At 40.4% G+C, this 14,410-nt stretch overlaps 1 protein-coding gene across 1 annotated transcript in view; it reads right to left on the minus strand.

The window, feature by feature from the left end:
- neto1l (neuropilin (NRP) and tolloid (TLL)-like 1, like) overlaps positions 1-14,410 on the minus strand; it is a gene marked incomplete at both ends in the record, with an annotated part of 69,152 nt that overhangs the window by 2,409 nt on the left and 52,333 nt on the right. Inside the window, 3 exons of the mRNA XM_080050183.1 lie at positions 1,681-1,794; positions 7,236-7,381; positions 8,352-8,434. Coding sequence (XP_079906309.1) covers positions 1,681-1,794; positions 7,236-7,381; positions 8,352-8,434 — 343 coding nt within the window. The remainder of the gene's footprint in view (positions 1-1,680; positions 1,795-7,235; positions 7,382-8,351; positions 8,435-14,410) is intronic.

Consider the following 14,410-nt stretch of genomic DNA (forward strand, 5'->3'; position numbering starts at 1 on the left):
TTGGAAAGGTATCTTAGTCTGAGTGAGGAATAGGCCATGCAGGATTTTCCTTAATTGATTCAATTTGTCACTGGCGCTGCTCAAGGCTTAGGAGAGTTACAGTGCTATATATCCAGATAGAACACACTCTGTGCAGCTTTTTCTATCTGATCTAAAGGAGCTGTAGGGTTACTGTGGTGGCTAAGGAGATTACTGCAAAATAAAAAAGGGACTTTATCAGGTTAGGGAGAAAGTGTGTGCATGTCTGTGTGTATTTTTTTTAAAAAGACAAAACAACTTAGAAAAACACGTTAACTGCAAGCCAAGCAATACAGTGTAATGATGTTTAAGAAATACATTATATTTTTTTGACCTGGGAATTTGAATGCTAGAGGGTTCAGGGGAGCTACACTAGAGATCTCATCCTATGCACTTGGAATACTAGTTTGAGATTCCAAGAAACAGAAGACCAATTAATTGGCGATACATTGCAGAGACAAACTGGCATGTATCCCCAGAGTCTTCGAAACACCTCGGCTAATTATTGGAACGGCATCATTACATACGAAGATGCTGCAATAAAGGAAGCTCAGTCAGAGGTATAGATGCTGTAAGACACAGAGTGGCCCACCGCGAGACACTGAGGATCAATTAATGGATCCAGTGGCTTTGAAATTCTGAGTGGAGTGAGGGACCGAGCTGCAGAGGAAATGAAGACATTGACAGAATCGCAACAACGGGGGAATACACTGCTACCGAGCTTGCTTTGAGGTAAAACCAGGGCACCTTCAAAGATGGAAAACAAAGACAGCAAGACATGTCCACGTGTGTCCAGCTCTTGTGATGCTCTGGCAGAAAATGGTGTGTTCATGTCTGATCTTATTACTCATAGTGAGAAGCTGATTGAACAAGATATATCTTTTTCAGTACCCTTGGGTTTACAGAAACATAGCTTAAATTGGTAAAAACAATAAAAGCAACAGGGAATAAAATGTAATGAAAAAATGTAATCATGACTTAATGTCTGATCAAGGTGAATTAGCTCTATTTCACTGTAGCATGTGGTTGCTATCAATGGTAGTAGCACTAGTGTCAAGGAAGCACTACAAATACAGCCTCTAGTCGTATTACCAGCAGAGCCAGTTGGGATGATACTAATCAAACTACTTCTGTCCTGTACCATTAATAGCAATAGTGAAGCCATCCAGTTCAAACCCACCCTGCATGCATTCCAAATCGCATACTCTTTCTTTTTACTTTTCTACATACTGCAGCTGATCATAAACAGTATGTAGTTAGAATGCAGTAGGCATACAATTGGAGTAGACATACTTTTACCGATTACTCCTTGAACTCGCCTCTTGTTTATATATCCGTTGCATTGCTGGTTGTTTTCACCCAGAGGCTCCGTATAAGTGACACACATTAGGGTGCATAATGGATTGTGGGTCAGAATCGCCCAAAAAGCATGCCGATTTCAACGACCAGATGTAGTAGAGCATTCGGTTATTTTTAAGCATATGCTGCATATGACTACATGTATTGGGACATCCTAAACCATGTTTCCACCAGTCTAAATAACAGCGAGGTATGGGTATGGAAGGCAGCCACTAGTCTGTCTCATTGTCGCTGTCCATGGTGCTGAAACCTTCCACTGTAGTCTCTCCCCTCATCTGTTCAAATGAAGTGTAAACATCTCACCTTTACATTGGTTCTCGTCCCAGGGGTAGACACAGTTCTGCATTCCGTTGCACACCAGCGTGTTGTTTATGCACATGTTGCTGTGGCAGAAGAAGGCATCGGCATCACACGGAGCTGGAGGGAGATACAGCCAATTAATAATCATTTTAGTTGAAATTGTGATTTTTCACTAACAGTGGTTATAGAAATCCACCCTCATTGACAACAGCAAATGTGCTGGACACTTGGATATGCCGCAGCACAAATTTTATTTATTTAGAGGATTTATGCATCAATGTGATGTTATGTATTGCATTAACCAAAAGACATATTTTTCCATCGGGTGTTTATCTATAAGGTTTTTGGAACTGAATTCACAGAATATGTATTGTGTAAAAAGATGTCATCGTTGCCATTTCAAGTCATGTATATTTCAAGATTATAGCTATACTGTCAAATGTACAACGACAAACAACGTCAGACATCAGAAAGAAGAATAGTAAATGAAGAAAGAGTAATTACTGTACGAATTGTAATATTTCTATAGTATTGTTGAACAAGTCCTTCATTCAAAATGTTACCAAAATAAAAGTGCATAAGTATTATTAAAAACATGTAATTGAATTATGTTCAATATTATTGGTGCAAGCAACATGTTGTACCTGGTCGAATCGGAAGTAATTCTTATATATGTAACATACTGTACGTTTATACTGTATGTAATATACTGTATGTTTGTTAATTGTTATAAAAAACATATTATATTATAGGATCAGTATGTATGTATGTATCTAATCCTCATCTGGAAGTAGCGTCACCTCAGTTTTTCGTCTGTCCCGCTCTCTGTTTCTTTCTCTGTGTGTGTCTCATTCTCTCTCTCCATCTATTCCCCTCTCTCCTCTAACACACAGTCCTGGCACTGGGTTCTAAAGCAGCTTGCCAGTGGCATGGCAGAGCTAGAGACTATTTGACAGTGTTACCACCATGATGTATGGCTGTTTTCATCCCAGCCCTCATCCCAAGTGAATAATAACACACCAAATTAGAGTGACTTATCTCTATCTGTCTATGTATCCCATCCTGCCTGGGCCTTTGCCAGCATTTTTTCCTCAGTCATACTGGCTCTCTGTGTGTGTGTGTGTTCTGATACTCTTCTTCTGATTTCCACCCCATCGGACTCACTCTTTCTCTCTTTTCATCCTTTTCCATTCAAAAACACATGCCAGAGCTTGAACTGTATTTTTTTTAAACCAATTGCCAGCAGGGGGAGCTCACTCCTTCTCTTTTAGCCACAGAGTCCCGTTGTCTCCTCCACACACACACACACACACACACACACACACACACACACACACACACACACACACACACACACACACACACACACACACACACACACACACACACACACACACACACACACACACACACACACACACACCACAGGGCGAGACCAGACATTTTAAAGACTGAGATCCACACTAATCTCCTGCAAAATTAATTTCAAGACACTCTGTAATAAAAGTCCCCTTTTGCCCACACAGGAATGCTCACAGCCGGTGTGCCTGAAGAGTAAATGAACTCTTCTCGCCTCTTGCAAAGAGGATTGAGCAGTGAAGCCCCAGCAACACATGGTTTGAATAGATTTTTTTTTAAATTTATAAAACGACCATTTTAGATATGTGTTTTGGGTGCTATTGTTTCATAACAGTGTAGTTGGGGCTATTTCCAGGAGATGATGATTATGATGTCTTTACCTGTATGTTGTCTGGCGTCGTTAATGTTATATTTATTTTGCACTTTGCAGTAATGAATATTTTTCAGCACCCACACCTGCAGTGAGTTAATCTCTCTCTCTCTCTCTCTCTCTCTCTCGCTCGCTCTCTCTCTCTCTCTCTCTCTCTCTCTCTCTCTCTCTCTCTCTCTGTCTGCTTTAATTTGGAATATAACCACCGGGTAAGCCATTTATTTATTTACTTTTTGACACAATATATACCTTTAAATGCTATATTTCCCTACTATCATTGTCTCAATTACTGTAATAAACAACGAATATGGCTGATAATAAATACTGCAACTCTCTCTATGTGGGAGGCAGTTATCCCTATGCTACCTGCAGCAAATTCATAATGCGCCTTAATGATACCAAAAAAAACAGAGCATATCTATCCGGTAATGGCCTCCATTCTAAGGTGATCAAACATTTTTCATTGCTGTTTCTAGACTGTCGAAAGCTTTACCCCTTCAACTTTCCCATTTATTACCAACTTTAAATCCTGGCTAAAGAACCACCTTTTTACTATCGTCCCTTAAACTTACAGACTTACTACCTTTAAAAAAAAAATGTGCACTCAAAATTTGTCTGACTTGTGTCTGATACAGTATATATATATATATATATATATATATATATATATATATATATATATATATATATATATATATATATATATATATTGTTCTTGCATCAGGAAAAATATGGGTTTAGTCAGAAGATTAACATCTACACATTTTTTTGTCATGTAACTAAATCCCAGCACATGAAATTTCTCCATACTGAAGCCATCCATCCATTCATCCTTATTGTGCGTTGCAGTACAATGCTGCAATCTACCACCCACACGGTATTCTTTTTAATCCCAAAGCAACCAAGATAAGAAGTGTGCAGAGATTGATATAATCTAAGATCAAAGCCCTGGCAAAGATCTGTTGTATGTTCACAAAAAAAATGAACAGAGCTTGAATGCTTCCATGCATACAGTGGAGAAGCTTTGTGAGGAAGGAGAGGCGATGTGTGTAGTGAAGCCGGACTAAATTTCCATTTGCAGCTCCAGAGACAGGTATCTGTTGGTCAGGCGTTATAATGCTGACAGCTGAGATGTTACACAAGCACATTTATCACCTAATATAATCCTGCCTTTGGTTAAGGTAGGCTTCACTTTCCTATAGTCTAATTGGTAATCTAATAGTGAATAGTTCTGCATAGGAGTGTGCTTGTGTTTGTGTTTGTGTGTGTGTGTGTGTGTGTGTGTTTGTGCGTGCGCGTGTGTGCATACACGTGTGTGTATGTGTGTGTGTGTGCGTGTGTGTAAATGCGCGTGTCAGTGTGTGTGTGTGTGTGTGTGTGTGCATGTGTGCGTTCATGTGTGTGTGTGTGTGTGTGTGCGCGCGCGCGCTTGTCAGTGTGTGTGTGTGTGTCTGAGCCCGGGAAACTAGAGGTAGATAAGTAGTGTCAGCCGGTGTGAACACAACTCGGACGATAAAGGTGGACGTTTGCGTTTGGGAACATTGCTCTTCACCAATGGAAGAGCAATGTTCTCTGGCTGGGAGGCAGCTGTGAATGGTTTCTTAAAAAAACTGCCGGTCCCTCTGGAATCCAGCAGCAGCAGCTGTGAGCAAACATAGAAATGCTTAGGATATACTGTTATGTAGCAAGGGAGCGCTTATTGTCCAAAACTGCCCAACTACAAGGTGCAAATCCAGCTAGTGCAAGGGAGCACACCCGCAATCGCTTAGCGGTAGTTACACAATGTCTCCCTTTTACCTGAGAGGGGGAATTTAATCCCTTGCTACTGTTTTTCTGTCATACACATTGCACATAGCACTGCAGCTTACACCATCTGTCCTGTCAACTATACAACTATCCTGCTATGGAGAAACCACTGTCTTTAATATAAGAATTAGATTTGAGGTATTTGAGGGTAGCACAGGGCGGTTTTCAGGGTTGAAGGTTCCATAATGGCCTTAATCATATCAAGTCATAGGAATGCTGAATGTCGGATTGTAGTTTCCCACATGTGGAAATGACATTTACATCTCATTCCGTCTTATACACAAGTCATTTAATGTAGGTTTAGCTCTTCAACTACTTTAAAATGGAGGAATGTGTCATGCATATTGAAATAAGCTGCTTTCTCCACTATTACCATTGAAGTATCATGTGTTTTACTCTTTGAGTAATCATTTGAACAAGTTGATGTGCGCCAGAAGCAAGTTAAGATAGCCCACTAGACTGAATGACTTGTGTGACTGCTTGTGCTACCTGTACACGCTAGCTGTTGACAGGGTTGGTGCAGTGCTGCTGAGCTGTGGTGTGCTGGATGCTTCTCTAAGGGCTGAGGTCTGGCTGCAGATCGCCTGAGTGACTTAGGCAGCAGCGTTGCCCGGGCAACACCACATCCTGGTGAAAAGGGCCTTTTTTTTCAAATGGGGGAAACTGACTGCACAACACAAACAACTCTACTCCCCACCGCTGTCGCCTTTTCTGTGGAAGTTCGCCGCTTGTATGCATCGAAGCAAGGAAGGCATGTGGCAGAGGGTGTAAGGAGTGACATGTGTGTGTCATTCAGGGCCGGATTACGGTGTGGGGGTATGGTCATTACACCAACTCAACCATGCAGCATGAAGGAAAAGCAATTCTCTTTTGTAAAGCCATACTTTTATTCAAGATGAATGATGACCCTTCTTGTTCCCAATAAGCCACCCTCTCCGAAAAGAAATATCCCAACTTGACACCCCCTGGGGCATTAATAGAGCATTCTGAAAGGAAGCATCTGGCACATTGTGAGAATACACTTCTTTGAAATTTCAGTGGAACGGTTAACTTTTTTTTGTTTAACAATTTAATTGAATCACGTTATAAAATACTTTTTGGCAGCCGTTTATCATTTGATTGTTGTTGTATTGCCCACTTTGAGAGATAACTGTGTGTGTGTGTGTGTGTGTGTGTGTGTGTGTGTGTGTGTGCGCGCGTGCGTGTTTGCTTGCGTGCGTGCGTGCGTGTGTGCGTGCGTGCGTGCATGCATATTTGTGGCATTAAAAGCTAGTGAATGACATTGACATACTGTTTACTCACAAGCCTCAGACCGTCTTCATTTACCTCACTAGTACAAAGAATGCCCTCTGTAACCCCTGTCAAACTACAAGCTCCATCAATGAAAAGCTGCTGAATGTGAAAGAGGAAGGCCGTGTGTACAGTGTGTTTGTGCACAGTGTGTGTGTGTGTGTGTGTGTGTGTGTGTGTATGTGTTTTCGTGCGTGTTTGAATCTGAATCTCTCCATGGTATTTGGCTGAAAGAAAAATGTCACACATATTCCGTTTGATTCTGGCTCTGGCTTTCTTACACATTTATCTATCTATCTATTAAGAACAGTGCTGCTGGTTCTGCGGTGCTGAGCTTAAAATCCAGCGATACTGTCTCAATCACCCACGGCCAATGCTCCCCATAATAAGGGAAATCATATTCCATTGTTTTCACGCTCGCTGCTGGCTCTAAATGGTCGTAAAAACCTAAATGGAAACCTCTGACAGCAGCACCCTTCCTATAAGATCGGCCACGAATATAACTTGCCATAAAGGTGCTGCTCACTGCGCTTCCATGGTCCTTTGATGGCCACCACCGAAGACCAGACCTGTTTTATGTATTTTAGCGTCATACTGTCTCTGTCACGCAGCAGTGGTTTGATTAGTGAAAGCTAATCACTTTTCCTCAGTAGGTGGGACGTGTTGCAGTAAAAGGCTTTATGATGAGCAGCACAGAGATGTGTGTGTTGTGTAGATATGTGTTTTGTCTTACGTTCTTGGTAGGTTGTGTAAAGGATGCGGAAGCGGCTTCTGCGGCTGGCCTCGTCAGCCCACATGCGGACGACGCCCAGGGTGGAAACCAGCATGATGTCGTTGGCCACCGTGGAGCAGAACTTGTTCTTTAGGTCTTCCACCGAACTGAGACCAGACAGGAAGAGATAACAAAACAAACAATAAAATCCACAGTTTATCATGGTTTTAAATGGTTATTTGCTGTGAATTTCAATGACCCACCATCTTTAACAGAAACAGAGAGCAGCCATGGTTGCTCATTACTATTGTTCTTCTTTTTTCTTTTGCCCAGTATCGTGTAATCACAATTTTATATTCTGCTTATCGCAAGAAAACTCATTAAGATTGTTGGGGAGCTCACATTTTGTTTTCCAAGCCTATTGTAGTTAATGGTTCAATTACATACTCATCTCAAAAGATGAAATATTACTTTCTTTGATCATAATTTAATATCTCATTATCTTTAGATACTAACAAGTTCCGCTTTTTGCAAGTGAAGTTGCTAAAAAGAAAAAAAAAAAGTAATTTGGCTGTTCTATTAAAGGAGCATTTTCATATTTTTGACAAATACACTTGCTTCTTTGCCAAGAGCTAGATGTAAAACCAGAGGAAATACTCAGCCTAGCCTATACATATACAGTATATATATATATATATATATATATATACTGTATATATATATATATATATATATATATATGTATATATATATATATATATACAGTATATATATATATATATATACTGTATATATATGTGTTTTACTGTATGAAAAAAAACACATGTAGTTGATTATTGCTTGGTCGGAATGTGTGTGAAGTTAAATCTGTTCTGTAAATCAATCTTGGTCATTTGTCCCTTAGCTCTGTTGCCCAGTATGTGAGGATAACCTAATAGACAAAGGGGCAAAGTAACTAAATCTGGACAAAATCACTCATTCTTCTTGTCTTAAAAAAATATTTAGTTCATCACCAGCAAAAAGCACAATTCTAAGTTGTTATCTCAAGACAAGGGGATGCCTCAGTCGTGATCACAAGTTACAGGACCTGGTTGATGAGTTTGAGCTACTGTGTGATCATAATAAAAAAAGGCTCACCTGCTGCCATCATACACTGCCACGAAGTTGCGTTTACATTCATTGGAATTGGCCATCTCATAGTCGAGAAAACGCAGGTATATCTGTGCAATGGAAGGAGGCAGGGAGGAGGGACAATACAAAAAAGAGAGAGAAAGAAACTGAGATCAAATGAGGAAATTTAAAGATGTGGACATGACAGACGATAAGGTTGAACAAAACAGCAGAGAAACGGGATGACAGAAAAGATTTCCGCTCCTTCCTATTATGGCCTTGGCATCATCCTCATTATCCCAGTCTGCCTGTTATAGCAGCCCTGTAATGAAATAAGAGTGACAGACTGCAGCTTGTACAAAGTCATTACAAACGCATATCAAATGAGGACCCGGAGACGGACAGAGTCTATTAGCCTTAGACTCATTATCCATATCTGTTGAGATAAAGCGTTACACAAAATCTACAACCTTGTTAAACTTTAAGGAGACCTTGGCTATTTTGGCACGAGCTTTGAATGTTCAAGAGAAATAAAAGAAATGTCATCCACTTCCAGCTCATTTCACAAAAGGCCCCTGTCTTTGAAACTCAGTCCAAACTTTGAGATCAATGGGCTGCAAAGATGTACAGAATAGAGGCAAGACTATCAAACCATCACCAATATACACAGTGTATATGGCAAGGCAAGGCAACTTTATTTACATAGCACATTTCGTACGCAAAGGCAACTCAAACAAAACACCAATCCAAACAACAACATATACAGTAATATATATATGGAAAATAAATCTTAATAAATACATCTTAATTAAATAGGGACTGTTTTGATTACCCTTAACAAAATCCCTTCAGTGAAATAACCACCTTGCCATCCACCTTGACTCATCCCAACAGCTATCTATAGGTGAAACTAACACTTCCTGATTGCCTCTGCATCACTGTCACTCATTCATCAGGGGCCCGAGATCACCCAATCACAGCAATGGTTCCGGTCGACTGCGCACAGCACTGGCCATCATTACGGTTAATGAGTGGACCACTTCCCTGAAAAGTGTGACAGGGAAATGTGACGCTTGGAATGCCCAAAGACGAAGACAAAAAAGCAGCGGAATGGGAAGGATAATGGACTTTGCAATGTCAACTGGCCTTCAACAACATGACAAGTCAAATGAATCCGAGGAGGGGAAAAACAAGCTGGCCAATTCTCCCTCGAGAGTTCCCATATCGGTATCAATAATCATCCGCTGAATAGGAATCTGTCATGTCCACACAATCTTTAGACTGTGTAGTATTGGCTTTGTCACACAAGTAACAGGGCAAGTTTATTTTGATTCGTCTTCCCATGCTGCAATACTGGGATGAAATACTGCTCAATGTCACCCCAAGCTTCACCATGCAAAGATAAATGTATGTTAGATGCTATACGCTTGGGGAGAACGTTTCATACAATTAAGTGTACGGACATGTATTGATATTAATGTCCAATCCCCCCACAGGAAGGGCTGGAAGATGGAGGAGGCTCTGAAGACAATTTCTTAAGCGGATGTCAGCGTGAAGCACCGTTGCGGGGTGGTTTGCGGGGTCTCTTCAAAATTGCAATAAAGTGATTGAAAGATTGAAGTGGCGGACATTAAATCTGTTTTCTTGACAGGCTGGATGAATCTAGAGAGACACCATGATGAGGTCAAACAGAAAAATGCTGCTCTTTCAGAAATATGAAGAATGTCAGGTTCAACTGTAATGTAAGGTAAAACTGTCCATAATGCTTTGCACTAAGTAAGTAAAGAACAAAGTAGCTGTTATGGGTGGAACATTTAAAAAAAATAATAAAATAAAAAATGGCTACATTCCATGCGGCACATTGCCAAAGAAGTCTGCTTTAAGGTGTTTTTTTAAAGTTATGGACAAGGTTAAGGTTATGGTCAGGTGCTCTCGGTCCACTTAGACTTCAATTGTTTTAGAGCTCCACTGGCCAATAATGGTAAAAAAGTACCTATAAGCAATTTAATGAGGTCACATGACAGTCATTCTACTGTCACCTATAGACTATAGTAGCAGCCAAATTGCACATTTTCCGCACACAGCACAACCAATGCAGTGAATGCAGCAGTCTGCAACCAATAAAATGTAATTCAATCACTGGGGACTAATTACAAATATAAAACTTTGTTGATAAAGTGTCTACTCAACTCTTTGAATAGACTTCATGTGGTGGTAATGGCTGATTAATATAGTGATAATTATTAAAGAGCATAACTTCACCGTTTGTTTGATCATAACTGAGCCATGGATGGAGTCAGGGGAGGCCAGAGAATTTATTCGCATAAATGCAGAGATGGACAGATTTGCCATACAATTTTGAACACAATTGTGTAATCCCCAGAAGAGGATTCCTACTGACTTTACTGCTCTGAGCAGGTCCAGGTATTCATTTATCCTGTGAAATATCTCAACATCTACTGGATGGATTGGTTCAATATAGAGAATTAATCCTACTGATTTTTGGCAAAACCAGACTGGGATAGCCTAATAATCCAGGCTGGGAACTGAGGCCAGCCTCCACACATTCACAACAGATCAGGTGAACGGTAAATGTTATTTACTGCTGTTGAAATATGTGTACTGTTTACTAATTATGCCTCTACAAAATATTTTAGTTTTATTACCAAACACAAAAAGTGAATAAAAATTGCATCCAAAATAGATGAAAACTTCAGTTTCAAGTATTAATTGTATCTACATTAAATGAAAGATACAGTAATACATATTTGTATATCTAATTTTTGTGCCAGTTTGTTTGTTTTGCACCTGGCATTCACTCAAGAGCTCTGACTCTGAACTTGTGCTGATCATCGGTGTATGGATGTGTGTGTGAATGAGACAAACTATATAAAGCGCTTTAGACGAAAGCGCTATATAAGTGTAATCCATTTACAAGATAATGGTTCTTATAAAAAACCTAAGAATTACAAGGATTATCATGCTGATTCCTGTAAGCGACACACATGTACTTCCTGTATCCCTCTTCACAACTGCAGCCTATGTTTTTTTCTTCCATAGGTCTAGGTTCCTGGACAGAGTAGAATAGGTGTTGTGGTGCAATAGCACAGAAAGATGATCATTATTGATGCATTACTGTAGATTAAACCAACCTGGCACTTGCACCATATCTACAAGAGCACAGCTCACTCAATCCATTTATTGGGCCCTTTACCTAGAAGATAAGCACCAGAGATATACTGCTGTATCTTACAATACAGCTTCTCCTCCCAGTGTGAACTGTAAAACCTTAAACACTTCTGCAGGACAGATGGAAATGTGGCTTATAAATATGGCTACCACAAGTGCTTATATTTGCAGGCTGAATCTGAAAGGACTAAGAAACCAAAGTGTTTCCCATTATGGTTTATTTGGCAAAGGAGGGGGGAAACAGTGATAACAACCTTAACACTATACTGCCACATGCACCCTTTTTCATGCTGTAAAAGATGTCAGCCTTATGGTCTTGGAACAAAACTGTATCTTTTTTATTACAGGAAATTCTGCAGATGGTATCCGAATGCAACCGCTCCCATTTCTCTCATGGCCATCCTGCTGAGTTTAAGAATGGGAAAATAATGCCTGCAATCTTTCACACCACTGATATCTTTGCTCAACATTTGCATTCACTAGGGGCAAAGTCTTATGGCTATGACAGGGAAGGCGATCAAAAATGCCATAAGTCGAAAGTTTAACAGGTGGTTTTTCTACCACTCTAGCAACTGTGACAGCCAGTGGTGTATTCTAGTTTTTTGTAGTGGGTATACTGTGATGATTCCTTCCTAGCCTCTTCTTGAATATGCAGCATAGCATTTGTACATTAAACATATGGCTTACACCGTGGTTAGTTTACAATTTTGTTGTTTCTGCATTAGGTGCAGCAAAGGCAAAAAACATTTTACACCTTAGCCTGCCTTTAGAAACACAGAGTTTAGGATTTCTATTCCCAAATGAAATTGGGGGGGTATGGGGGTCTTTTATATTAAAATACATTGTTTCCCGCCCTCTGGTGACACTACAGTAGAAAAACACAAAAATCAGTAAGTCTGTTCTAGGCCCTTGTAGGGGGATTCGGGGGTATGCCGATCCGGGAGATTTGTTTTACCTTTTTTAAGTGAAATGCATGAATCTGGTGCACTTTGAGAGGAAAATTAAGAGGCTTAATCTGCAGAATTGTGTGAACAAAGAATTTGGAGACATTGGGTCGGGTGAATTAGAAGCTATTGAAGAAAGACACTTGGATTTTCCATAAAAATATGAATTTGAAATAAAATAGTATGCAGGGTCCTCCGGGATGGGCTTGGTGCTCTTTTTCTTTTATGGGACATATTTCTCTGTAATACAGTGAATGCATTTAAATGCAGTGAGAGGAACTAAGCAGTAGAACTCTGTTGTCCAGCTATCTTTTTTTCCACAGACAAGGCAGAAATAGGCTGTTGACTATACACAGTGCATGTGCAACTGAGGGCAGTCCCATTTCCATTTGTTTTTAAAAATAAACTCAATACACACTGTGCATGGACGTGAACATGACGTGATCAGTTAACCTCGGATTATCTCCCAGATGAACTGATTCAATTATTAGGCTATTAACTATCCAGACCAACACATTGTATTCCACATTTTTTTGTATGGTACATAACATTTGCATAACATACAAACTAAAAAAAAAACAAAAAAAAACTGCACTGATGATCCGATCTTGAAGTGCTCGCAAAAGTTAATATGTATTTCAGACCGGTTATGCAAACTGAGAATATTACTTTTTCCTCATTGGGAGAAAATAAATCCCTGCACGCTTTTGGTGTGCTTCGACAGCACCGTGTGCGTCTCCCGAGGGGACTACTGAGCTGAATGTTGCGTCGCGCTGCCAGTATTTTCGGGTTGGACATCGCCCTTTCTTTTACCCAACCGTTCGCAATGAAACGGGCCGTGGGGTAATGCCTGGTCCCGCTTCTCTATCTATTATAAGTCCGTTGCGACTTCCACAGGGACACAGCGCACAGGTTGAATTTATGAATGAAAGTATGACAGTTGAGTTCTGTCACTATCGAATTTTTTACGTGTCATTTCGCATTTCTTAGTGGGCATACGGAAATGCTGGAGCTTTCTTAGTGGGTATACTGCGTATACCTGCGTATCACGTAGACTACACCACTGACAGCTCCTGGCACCTCCTGATTGGCAGGCTTCCAGGAGCTGATTGCTGATTGCAAACACCAATGCTGGCTGCTCTCCTGAGCTATAAAAGCTGCAGGAGTCAGCCACTTGGGGCTCCCTCCCATACAGTATATGGTTTGTTTGGGTTTGGGTTTGGGTTTGGGTTTGGGTTTGGGTTTGGTTTAGTTAAGTTAGTGCTGTTTTACACATACCATACTCTTCACTCACACAGACACTGCACCCATTACTGATTACTGACATTCACGCACCATTTAGTACATTACTTTAAACTTTGTTTAAATAAACTATTATTTGGTTAAACTAACTCTCGTGTGTGGTTTCCTCATTGTCCTTCCCTTGAGCCGGGTTGTGACACAACTGAAACCCACCAACTGACCAATAATAAAGAGAAAAAAAAAGTGTGCAGACAGCATCACAAAGCAAAACAACGGCAATGAATCAGATAGATACAATCACCAATTTGTAAGAGGAGATATTGGTTCGGGCAGGCAAAATAGGCTGCCCATACATAGATTCTGCAGGGCCGAATAAAAATGCAGAATCCATCACTGGCAGGGAACAAATCTGTTTCTCATTGTCGCTAAAAAAAAAGGTGCCCGCAATAGTGTTGGCGCTGTTCATTATAGTTAGAATGAATGTCCGTATTTTGTCCATTATCATCTTCACGAAACGATACAGCAGGTGTCAAGGCAGCGCGGACTCGTGTGGCGGAAGAATCCTGGCAGTGTAAAACAAACGGGACACAAATGATGTCTGTGGGAAATGCATTGCAATAAATGTTATGGGTCAAAATAAAGCGACCGGAAATTTTCTGCTGTCAGCTGCACTGTGACAGCTGTCCAAACAGAAGAACAAAGACGAGTACA

This window comes from Ammodytes marinus (assembly GCF_949987685.1).
Source record: "Ammodytes marinus genome assembly, chromosome: 21".
Taxonomy (NCBI): Eukaryota; Metazoa; Chordata; class Actinopteri; order Uranoscopiformes; family Ammodytidae; genus Ammodytes; species Ammodytes marinus.